Below are 12,832 nucleotides of genomic sequence, written 5' to 3'. Positions count from 1 at the left end.
TTTTTTTAAAAAAATCATCTAAAGTTATGCTAAACAAAGCGATTTACCAAAGATATATAAAATTGGAACAATATCTGATTCATTCATTCTTAGAAGTCGTACTAAACTTTGTTACAATCTGAACGTTGTAGTTATGAAAGAAAACAAGATTTCCAATTTTAACAAGTGCAGTGGATATAAGTTGTTTGAAACTCATATTGGAATAATATGACTGAATCAATGAAAAACTGCGTAAAACTGCTACTCATCACATTTTCAATCACCATTATAAGTATTATCCAACTTAACCAGTGATTTTGGTTATTGTTTACAAAGCAAAAAGACTCACAGTTCAAACACTAACCTATTTTGGTAACAAAAAAAAGATAGAATATTGAAATAAGTTGCCAAGGTGCAACTTTTAATTAGGCAAGCTAGAGTCTAGGTTACATCTGGCCCTTATAATATTTGTTATATTTTACAATATCGGCAAGTTTAATGAGTTTACAAATAGTTTTGGGCTTCGCATTCAGTTAAATCTCGCGTGTATTCATTGTAACGTTATTATCTGAAATATACTTGCAATCGAAATCCAAGTCAGATTCGTTTTACCATTGTAACAGAGTTACTTAATGATCTGTTTTCTTTAAAAGTTTACGATATAAAGATATCTTACATTAACAACAGACAAAATACACATTATAACGGCAGTTTTACTTCAATAAATACACAAGATATATCGGAATGATTTCTAAATCAGAGAGAAAACCTTCACGTTTAAGGCATGAATCTGCTAACAACTACAGAAAGCTTTCTCGAGTCATTGGCCGTAGCTGTCAAGCTTAAACTGAACGAGTAAAGTAATTAATTTCTAATCCAACACACGTATGTGGCATCTCGAGTTATGCGGGAAACTTAAAATGGCTAACATATAAGTCAACCCACTAATATTATTTTTGGTCTTCTGGCGAATGCCACACACATACACCTACGAACGCATATAATTTTCACGCAAAGAAAGTAAATATTACTTGTCCATAAATTTAAAATGACAAGATAGAGGGAATGAAGATAGTCAACAGAATCCAATGCCAAATCTTGCCACACACGTGTGTTGGCTGCTGGGAGGCCGTGGTCCATGGGTACACTATAAGAGTGTGTGTACACACATTCTTATAGTGCACCCAAGGACCACGGCCTTCCAGCAGCCAACACACACACACACTCTTATAGCTCACCCATGGACCACGGCATTCCAGCAGCCAGCACACACACACTCTTAAAGTGCACCCATAGGCCACTGCCTCACAGCAGCCACTCATTTCTCTAACTAAACAGTTTCCAACACTAGCAGGAATTCGTGAAACATGGCGCACCCACTTTCTCCTTTTCACCTATGTAATTAACAACACGTAGTGTACTGACTATATATGTTATTTTCTAGTTTCAGCTCCACAGCTCATACACTAGTCGGATAGATTATTCGGTGTTCGGGTTGTGAAAGTAGGTTTTTCTCGGAGTACTCCCGTTTTCCTCCCATAACAAATTTTAGGGTACTGGATCTACAAACCCCCACCCAATGGGTTTGCCATAATCATTAGTTAAAATATGAGCTGAAAGAGAAACCTATAAACCGTCTGTGGTTTCGGATTTTTTTTTGCTTGCTGAAACTCTCCTCCCCCCGTTAAATCTTAAATTCCTATTCTATTTTCGTTTTAATTATTCAGCTTATTATTATTGTTGTTATGTAGCTTCTTTAATTAAATCTCACACATCGAGCGGAGTGAAGAGGAATATGTTTCTGAACACCTCCCGTTTCTTACGAGCTCCGAACACTACTCGAGCTAGTGGCTCAGGATTCATACCGAAACACCTACCAAGTTAAAGTAAAGTAAAGCCACAGACGGAGCAGAAACAGGTCGTTAACCATATCACGGTACAGCCAAATTAGTCACTGGGCCACGCCTGGCCTTTATTGAAATATAACTTATTCACGATTATTGATAACAAAAAGAGCATTTTAGCACGTAACAAATCACATAAAGGCGAAAGAAGCATCGTTTAATTGCGCAAACACCTTTATTTTATTGAGTTTCTATTCAATTTTACGTGTCTGATTCAAAACTGAATGTCATAAACTACCCCTGCATTGCAGAAAATGACAGGCTCAGAACTCATACAAATTAAATGTTGAAAGCTGACAACAGAGAGCGCTACACACAATCAGCTCATCCAGGCCTTGTTATTCTTTGCTCAATAGTTTCGTTATCTACTTGTACAATAACAATGTGTGAAACATTTCGTTAAAATAACTTTTGTTATAAAAATTAGTTGTGACGTAATTATAAGTATCGCAAAATGCTTCATACAGAACATTTGAGTCTCATACAAGAAATGAAACGCCAAACACACTGTATTTTGTAACGCTATTTTTTTCTAAATGTGTGAATAGGATTTTTTTACTATTCTGGTTAAAATACATTACAGGAAGTATTTAAACGATAAATGATGTACTATTTCAACTGTAACAAGTCTCGTTTTCAGCAATGCTCATTTATCTTTCACTCGTTGCTGGTACGTTTTTACGCCATAAATTAATTTTGATTTATATTACTTGAATAACATGTTTATCTGTATTGAGACGTTATCATCTATTAATATTAACGATATAAGTTTTGCCTTTGTATTCTTATGCAATAAACTCATTAAATATTTTTCAGAGCGTCAGTAAATCCAGTGATTTGACTGAGCAAGAGATACTCAAGGAAAATCTCATTACCTTTTACTTTCTGATTTGTTTTGCTATTGGAACGATCAACTTCCCACTTAACGTAAGTATCTAAAATACTAAAACTTATTCCAATACTTTTAAGAACAAGTTCTCACTTTCTGGGGTCCTAAAGTTCACTTATAACTGCTCCGATACTTTTCTCAAAGAGCAGCATTTTTATGCTTTGTTCTCTTAAAATGAGTTATTGATGATGATGTATGTCCGTTTCTGATGTATTAATGCCTACGTTGTTGATAATGATGTATATCTGTTTCTGATGTATTAATGCCTACGTTGTTGATAATGATGTATATTCGTTTCTGATGTATTAATGCCTACGTTGTTGATAATGATGTATATTCGTTTCTGGTGTATTAATGCCTACGTTGTTGATAATGATGTATATTCGTTTCTGGTGTATTAATGCCTACGTTGTTGATAATGATGTATATTCGTTTCTGGTGTATTAATGCCTACGTTGTTGATAATGATGTATATTCGTTTCTGGTGTATTAATGCCTACGTTGTTGATAATGATGTATATTCGTTTCTGGTGTATTAATGCCTACGTTGTTGATGTGTTTAAACTCTTTCGCGTTAGGAAAATTTGAGCTATATTGAAATACTGTCTGTAAATATAAAATATGCTTATGATGCGTTTCGTCTTAATCTTCCAAGATCTTTTGTTTTTTTTTATTAAGACTTAAATTGTGTTTAACTATTATCTTTCATCACGTTTTCTTGTTTTCTTTTTATGAGGAATAAGTTTATAGAGTACATTTCAAATGTCATTTTAACCCATCAGTGCAAGGCTTCAAGTATCCATCTGTTTTACTGTTTTTGCGTTTGCCAACGAATCAGGCTAAGGTACATATCTAACATATCCTGAGGATGACGTTGCAACGTCGAAACATGTAGAGACGTCAACTTTTTGAAGGCCATATATAGGCCTAAACAACATGTTTTTAATTGTGTAACGCTTTTGACGTTGAGTATTATTTATGATTTTAACATATTGACGTACAGAACGTTTCTAGCTTAGAAATACAGTTGACGCACTTTTTACACTAAAGAACCCACACACTGACCTACATCTTCAATTGTAAGTTACAAAGAGTTTGTATAACAGACTTAATTTATTTTATAGGCCTATTTCTTTGTCGCAGTGACCCAACGCATATCAGAGATTAAGAAAGAGATCAAAGCAACTCTGGTAAGTAAACAGTCTTGATTCCATTATACATTTTTAATGGAGTAAACAAGTTATATAAAGGCTACGTGACTTAATTAAATCTCAAAATTTTAAAACTCTTTATCCCTTTCTTAAACAAATATTAGAAGTAGTAGCGAAAGGCAGGAATCACCAACAAATTACACCAATGGTGATTAGCATTTTTGTAAATGGATCCCCCCTCCATGATTACATGCTTAATATCCAAATTATGGTTAATTTTATCGAAACAAAGTGATATTTAACATTTCAAACGTTGTTTATCAAAAGCAAACATGCGTAAATCACACATGGTGCAGAAATTTTACGTTTTGTGAAGAAACAAATTTTCTTCTCAAAATATATGCTCGTCAGTGCCTCGTTACTTAAATGTGTGCCAACCTCTCCCAGTGACTTAGTGGTAAGTTACTAGGCTTTACGCTAAAAACTAGGTTTCAATAGCCATGGTGGGTACACTACAAATAGCCAATTGTGTAGTTTTATGTCCAACAACAACAACTGAAATGTTTGTACTATTTGAATTCATTTGAAGTACATGAATTTGTTACTTTATAACTAACCAGTAACAACAATAGTTTGAATAGTGTATTGAATTTAGAAATGGCATTTGTTCTAACTTTCGAAACTTTTAAATACCAAATACTTTAAAGCAGCCATGATCTTAAAACTTCGCTGTTTTCATATACTAAGGCACGTGGCATTTTTTTTTTTATCTGTAATAAATAATGGCCTGCATTTTTTATAGCTGTGATGAAATGACAAAAATTAATATTAATCATCGTGGTATCGAGAAAATATGAGCTAGTGTTACTTGACAGAGTGAACATAAACATTTATAACAACGACCAACTGAATTAGTTATGGAGACATCAAGTCCCATATCGTAGAACAATCAAGCTGGCGGAGCATAATCTGAAAGTGAGCTATGTTTGGGATATTACATCACAATAATTCTGATAATATTAATTACATCATTCTTCACTGGCCCAGTCAAGAAAATGCGAGTCAAAACATATCAATGTGATTGTAGTGCAATATCATAAATATTACCAACTAACAGAATTAGAGTTTACAATACCCAGTTTCTTCTCTTCTCAGACTACACAGCTTGAACTGATATTGTCACGTTACACAATCTTAAGAGATAGAAAAGTAAAAGCAACTTTCCAACTTATTACGTATGCTATTTGCATCAGACAATTTCATTAAAAGTTGAGCATTTTTTAAACCATATTTTACAAAGGAAGACCATTATAAAAACGACATTTAGTTAGGCACGAATCTTTGTAGATGAAAGGAGACTGTATTCTGGGACGACTTTACAAAGATTAAATAATGTTAACTTGTAACTCGCTGCACGTTATCATCTTACTATTTCAAGATATCCAATGTGGAATATACCACTTCAGTTGAACTCTGGCAGATCCTAAAAATTCACCCATCCAACCATATGATAAACTGGAAATTGTCTGTGTTTTTTATGAAGTGTTAGTTGTTGGAGATGAACGAGGATGATGACAATTAGTAGACGATTGTCGTTGATTAATGAAGAGTTAAGAGTAAGCACAAAAACTGGAAACCCGAGATACTACAAGTAATCAAATGAACTTGAAACATTGTGTAATGAACTGAACTTGAAACATTGTGAATAACCAACAGAACTTGATTCTGTTAATTCTTAATTTGTAATCCATGTTAATCTACCTGTAACTTTTTACTGGAATTGGCAAAGAAGACGCGTCTCAATTAAATCTAATAACGTGTTCAAATTACAACCGGAAGTAACTGATGCTGGAAACCACAGTTTCAAAACGAGAAAACGGTGTGTATATACACAGTACTGTAAATAAGTAGTGAAACCGAATAAAATGGGTATAAAACGAAATATGACATTTCTCCTCTTTATTGTACGAAAATGAACTGTACCAGAGTACAATCATGTGTTAGTAGTTTACACTGTGATGATTGTCATTCAACCAATCAGACAATATCACAGTATAGCGCCCATAAAAGTACAGTTAATTATACTATTCTCAGTAATAGTAATAGAATGGTCTCAGGGCAGAAATACTACACGAAAAACAAGCAAAATTCAAAATTTGGGTTCATAAAAGACTGTATGAGATGGATTAAGGTGAAATGTCATGAACGATTAGAAGCTGTACGGAAAATTTAAAGGTAGTACGTTAAATTAATACTGCTGGTAATAGAAGTTCAAGGTAGAAAGCCTAAACTCTTTGAAAGTAACGTTAAGTAATTCTGGGTATACTCTTTACGTGATACGCGATAATCCAGTAGATTTTGCCAATAACCTATTGGTAAGTAAAGGTTTGAATGATGCAACCAAACCACAAAGATAGAAATTAGCCCGAAATTGCTTCAATGGAATAATTACTCAAAAACAACTATTTCGGAGAAATAACCAAACCAGATGGCTGAAATATTCACATTTTTTCAAAGCAAAGTTGGAGAAGAGTGCGCTTTGCAGTCGGATCAACATCCACATATGATTTAGCATCAATTAACGATAATTTGTTCGGTTGCAGAGAGAAAACCATTATCATGGTAAACGTATAGCATCTGCAGAGAAGCATTCTGGGGGTACAACTTTGTGATGTGTCTCAGCTTATGGTGTAGGAAGATATAAAATTGTTCACACACTGAAAGCTGACAAGTACAAGCAGAATCTTGTTATTCTCACGCAAACAAGGAAACATCTTTAACCCCAAGCATGCAATAAATATGGTGAAACAATACCTGCACAGAGCGCCCCACCTAACAATGAAAGTCTAGGCCAAATAATAAAAAAGTTTCAGAAACTCTGTTTCTGTATACGCGGTTTAGCTGAATTTTAATTAACTAATGTCGGGAACACAGCCATAATATCGAAGCGATTAGTTCCTGGGTGATGTTCAACATTTTCACCAGATTTATTCAAATCCCTCAGATACTATGTTGATAAATTTAGTAATTTAGTTACAATAAAGATGTTGTATAACGTGTGTGTGTATATACACACCAGTAGTAGCAAGAAAGTTGAATAATAATATAAAACTTATTCCATTTATATATTTATTTTCACCTTTATATGACGAACTAAGTGATACAGTTTTATAAGATATTTCTTTTATAATCTTCTACAAGGGTGATTTTACAACAGACCAGCCACAAATTCCACTATCAACGTATCAGAATCACACCGTGCCTGAGGAAAGGGGTCAGCTTCCAAGTTTTGACCAGCCAGATAATGTCATTCCCTTGGACAATAACTACCGCCGGTACAGCAGGCCTGATTTTGATGAAGGGCAGATAAGACCTCAAAATGATCAATATGGACAAAGACAAATCCAGTCAGATTTGACTCCCTATTATAACCCAGAGCAAGACTACCATTCCCGTGCCCATTACGATAGAGGTAATCTGGAACCAAAATACAACCCTCGTCCGAGCTCTGGAAGGCTAGAGCCAGAATACGATTGTCATTCGCGCCCTGGTAAACACAGTCCAGAACCAGGATACAGTTCCCGCCCACATTATGAAAGACAGAGTCAAGATTACGGTTACAGTTACCGATCCCGTGACGTTAGAACTAATTCCCAGATAAACTACAATTCCAGTGGAGAGATCAACCAAGGTTACGATGTAGATTATGAAAATGAATGGAGAAGTAAGTTACTTTAATTTTTTAATGTACAGAATAATCTTTTGTTTTGTATTTTCAGGTTAGTATAACAGTAGAGGCAAACTGCAAAACTGATGCTTTTATAGGATCCTTCACGAGCCCATGTGCCATGTGGACTTTTCGTGCCATACCAATTAGGATTTATTTCTCAGTCAGTCCTAAGATAGTCTGAAACACACAATGATAAACTTATTAAAGAATATTTTGTTGATATATGCGCTGTGGATAAGGAAAGAAAGACTGGACAGTTTAATAGTATAATGATGGACATAATGAACCTGTTATTAGGTTGGCTTATATTTAATCAGTGTCATATTGCTTGTTTTTCACCATCTACATCAAAACAACTTATAAAGAGGGTAGAAATTTGATACATGGGTAATAAACGATTTAAGTGAGGAGTGGAATTAGCACCTGACAATAGCACATTTTTAAATCAACCATAAATTCCTCATTTCATAGACAACTGTTGTCAGAAAGAAAGAAATGGGTCTAATATTTGACAGGCGTGTGAGGCTAGCTTGTTACTTATAAATAGAAGTTGATTTATTGTTCAATGAAATGTTGGGGTTTGTCCTACATTGCCATCTAAGTACCATACAACAGAGACGAAATTTCTCATTTCTAAGCAAAAATAAAATAAAATGTTTAAACCGCTGACAAGAAAAAAAAAATGCAGTCAACAATTAGGTCAAGTGACCTTCAGTGTAGCCTAAAGAAAAGTAGAAGTAAGTGTGAATATGCAGTAATAGAAATATCGCTTCTTGATTGGAGAAAAGCTATGGGAAGTTGAGCGCGTAAATAAAGAAAACAAATGTGTATATAAGAGTGATTATAAAGAAGGTTTCGCAGTTCAGCGCGTCATGTCACGTAAACAATATGGCATAGGAAGGGTATCATGCGGGTACAAATACCACAGTTGTCATATGTTGCTACCGGAAACGCCGCTATTACTTGATGTCTGACCAATCATAACCACTGTCCAAAATGTGCTCCTTCAGTGTTCAGTATGCACTGCTTCCGTGTGACAATGGACACCATAACAACAACACGCATCTCATCTGGTACACTGGTCACTTCCCATAACAACAACCCGTATCTCATCTGGTACACTAGACACTTCCCATACAATTTTATTCTTGAAATTTAGAATAAAACGAAGCTTTTCAAGGAACATGGACGATTTCAGGTACCTCCCCCCAAAAAAACAACCAGAAATCGACTGGTGTTAGGTTCGGTGAACGAGATGACCGTTCACAGGGAAAGAGAAGTGAAATGATGCTGTCCTAAAAGTGTCCCAACAAGACGTGTTTCATCTCGTTACCAATACACGGAGTGGCATCATCCTGCATGAAAACTGTAATGTCTAACACACTTAGTTGCTACAGCATGAGAATCACATTAATTGTGAGCATTGCATGGTATTATACAGCAGTGACTGTGCAGGTTTGAAGTCAAAGTGCTAATGGTACTATCAAAAAGTACGGTCCAATAACAAAGATAGCTACGAAACCACACCACATTATCATTTTGGTATCACGGAGGTAAGAAATGTTGATCACAAGTGCAACCTGTCTCACCAAATTTTTTTATGAACTTGCGCACTGGATTCAGGGCTCCTTCTGATGTTATTCACGCTACGGTTCTTCCTGAGAATTTGCATCAGCATTGCATACTTTGTGTAATAACATTTCTCTAATTCACTTCTCTGCATTTGCCAATTTCATGTTGGTTGAAGAAGCTGCACTGCGATTGAAAGGCCAATATCTACTCGCGGGAAATACACACGTGCACAAAAACACGGTGGCGCCTCTGGAGGCAAGATGTGAAACCTGAGGTATTTGCATGCCAAAGAGAACCTAAACATATTTTCACAATTTCATCTTTCTACGCAAGACTGCCCTATGCAAACGCTGACTGTGCTGCCCACCCCAGCGAATGTTCCGTGAATCATCCGTGGGCAGCAGTGTTATATTCTAACTGTACGCTTCACTGTAGAGTGCCAATTCTGACCCAACACGGAACGTTTCTCTCGGCCAGGGAGTAGCTGGTAACCAGAACCAATTTCTTAACATTCGTCTTTATCACCCCCCAAAAACCCGCACCCCCGTGCTGTACCTCCGGGTCGCACTGGCCCTATCTACGCCATACTCTTTATGAACTGCGAAACTTTCCTTATATTCGTAATGTATGCATGTACTTCATAATTAAATGTAATAAGATACTGGTAAATAATAAGCTGTATATGCACTTACTATTCGGGGTATTTGTTTAAAGGCAATGTATGGAAAAGTTATTTTAGGTAGACTGAGTTGATTAAAGTCATGGTAGAATTGTATTATTTGGTAGATGATGAGGTAAGGGCAGTGGAGAGAGGTTTCCTCTTCTCAAATAGGACTAGATGTAAGAGAGAGTGAGAGTTTGTTGTGCGACATATAAAAGTTCATTTTTAAGGGAGTACCCAAAAATGTCGTACGGGAAATAAGTTGATTTAAGACAGAGCTTATTGAAGCCATATTGTTGATTTAAGACAGAGCTTATTGAAGCCATATTATAGAAGTTTCGTATTTGACAGGTAATATTTCATTTGGAGAAGAATATGACGCTCAAATTTAGCTTTTTTAAGAATTTTGAACTGCAAAACATGTACGTTTTATTTGAGAGATAAATATCTGTGGGAATTTGCTATTTAGCTGACAAAATGTAATATAAGGCAGAATCTGGAAGTCTATTGTTTGAAAAGAGAATATTATTTCAGGCAGAGTGCAAGAATCGTTATTGCTCTTTCACAGCCAAATTAACTGATGTGAAAATGTGCAAGTTATTTGGCAGAATCGTAGAATTAAAGTTTTTCTTGTTGTTGTCACAAAACAAACATTTATGACGTTTATTAACATGTTACTAATCATTGCTAAGGGTTTAGTGATCTTAAACAGCACACATTACAAGTAAGTTTACTTATAATGAAGAAACAAAAGTTGAAGTTTTAAATGTTCGAATTTTTCATAATATCAATAGCTACATTTAAAAATCCAATTTCAGAAAATGTAAACTATGTACAATGTTTAAAGGAAAATTTATAATTTGTTTTTGAACACATTGGTAGCTAAGGAGAACAGAAGCCTGATACTCCCAAAGTTTTGTCTCGGAAATAATTATTCATAACCAGCCAACTGAAAGACATATTCTACTTAAAATCAACTAATCAGTTTTAATTAGATTTCTCCAAAGAACTGTTTTAACGATAGATAAAATAGAGCACATACACACTTAGTATTAAATAAAATCTAAATAATCAAATTATAGTATTTATTTAAAAAAGTTTTTTATAAATTTTTCTCGCCACAGGTGCTTCAGGTGGTATACCACGGGTTAAATACTAGTGTCGTCTGGTGTTTTCAAGGTTCAAGTTCATCTTTAAATATTTAATGCCCTTCTTTTAATTTTAAATACCGTATAAACATTATATAGTTCCAGGTAGATTATGAAAATTAATATTTCAGTTAATTTGCATGTTTCCAGTAATTTCATTTAAATATTTTGTACTATGTAAATAGTTTTTTGGTAATTGCTTTATAAAAAAAAACGTTGTTGCATTGATTCAAATTCGAGTATTACCAATGGTTTGTTTACAGATGCAAGCTGATTTCTTTTGTTTCATTGAATAAAGAACGATTTATGGTAATTAGAATTAAAAATATATTTATATTCTCCACATTGACCACAGACAATATACATATTTGTGTCATGCAACCATTATATATATTTAATATCCTAGTAACATATATAGTTAAATATTAATCAGTGTAAAGCAAGTTATATATATATATATATATTATTATTATTAGTCCTACGGTGGTCAGAAGATCTAACAAATACTTTAAAATTAAAATTCTCCTTCTATTTAAAAGGAAACAAATTCTGCTAATGTGTTTGTTTGGAAATGAAAATATGTTTACCTCGTATGCTGCAGCTTTATTTAAAAAATAAACACATTAGGCCAACTAAGCTTCATTGATTTATTTGTGTTTTCTCCTTTCTTCACCAAAACATGTAATTTAAGTAGTGAGTAAAAGATTTTATATGAAATTCAAATCATTGATATTTTTACACCATCTTTAAGCCTAACGTTAGTTTTAGAACAACAGGAATATATAAAATGAAGCTGTGTGCAGACGTACTTATCAGTGTCAACATATTAAATTTTAATTATAACAAAACACTTTCTTGTTAGCCCGCAATCGGGGTTTATTTTTCCCCAATAAATTTCTCTAATTTTGGAATCCTAGTATTCAACTTTTGTAACATTGTACAACTGTGAAAATTTTCCATCAAATATTCGTCCATATTAATTTTCAACAATACTCTCAATCACACTACCTTGTAATAGGCGAGGTGCTGATTAGACGCGAAAAATATGAATTTTTTTAAACTCGGACCGCTGACATCTGCGACATGCCCACAACAGTAACAATGCTAAAAATTATATATTTTAGCTCCTTATGTACGGTAAAGTGCGGGTTCCCCAATGTGCAATAAGAGTGCGAATAAGCCGTAACTCTAGCCTATCTTGCTTTTTTATTTGGTTAAAATTATTTCCTGAACTTTAAAGAAAGTTCCAGATACTAAGGGTGTTCCCTCATAATGCGTTCAACAATACAATTTATCGAAAAGTCTGGATTTAGAACAAAACAAACAGTTGGCACCAACCGCCGTGCTTTCGCGTCAGGTTATCACTGGTTCTTGTATTGTAACTGTACTATCAGAAGATTTGTGTCTGTTTGTCCGTAACAAACATTTTTAAACATTCAGACCTCTGATCAACAAGAAACTTTAAGAGAGTTCTTGTATATTCCCTCAAAATCATTTAAAAAAATCCACTTTATTCTCTTTCACCTTTTTATTAATTTGACAGCCATTAAATTTTCTCCCTTGCTACTTTCTTAGTGCCTATTTTTTCAAATGCTGATCACCACGAGTGTGTGCGTTTTTCCTCATTGAAAATCCACCTCGGGCTATCTGCTGTGTCCACCGAGGGAAATCAAACCCATGATTTTAGCGTCATAAATCCGTAGACTTACCACCCGGGACCTGCTCCCCACGAAGCTTCCACGATATATTTTGTATGGCTCTGCTCTCTTTCACAGCTACAAGTAAAGATTTATTTTGT

General features: G+C 34.6%; 1 protein-coding gene across 1 annotated transcript in view; it reads left to right on the top strand.

The window, feature by feature from the left end:
* Nucleotides 1-11,207, top strand: part of LOC111085904 — a 27,556-nt gene extending 16,349 nt beyond the window's left edge. The window contains exons 5-8 of the mRNA XM_022386707.1: nt 2,700-2,810; nt 3,897-3,962; nt 7,125-7,647; nt 11,011-11,207. Coding sequence (XP_022242415.1) covers nt 2,700-2,810; nt 3,897-3,962; nt 7,125-7,647; nt 11,011-11,045 — 735 coding nt within the window. The 3' untranslated portion in view covers nt 11,046-11,207. The remainder of the gene's footprint in view (nt 1-2,699; nt 2,811-3,896; nt 3,963-7,124; nt 7,648-11,010) is intronic.
* The last annotated feature ends 1,625 nt before the right edge of the window (nt 11,208-12,832 follow it).

Source organism: Limulus polyphemus, unplaced genomic scaffold, assembly GCF_000517525.1.
Source record: "Limulus polyphemus unplaced genomic scaffold, Limulus_polyphemus-2.1.2 Scaffold705, whole genome shotgun sequence".
Classification (NCBI taxonomy): domain Eukaryota; kingdom Metazoa; phylum Arthropoda; class Merostomata; order Xiphosura; family Limulidae; genus Limulus; species Limulus polyphemus.
Note: the sequence above shows the minus strand (reverse complement) of the source record. Positions and strands in the feature narration are given on the sequence as shown.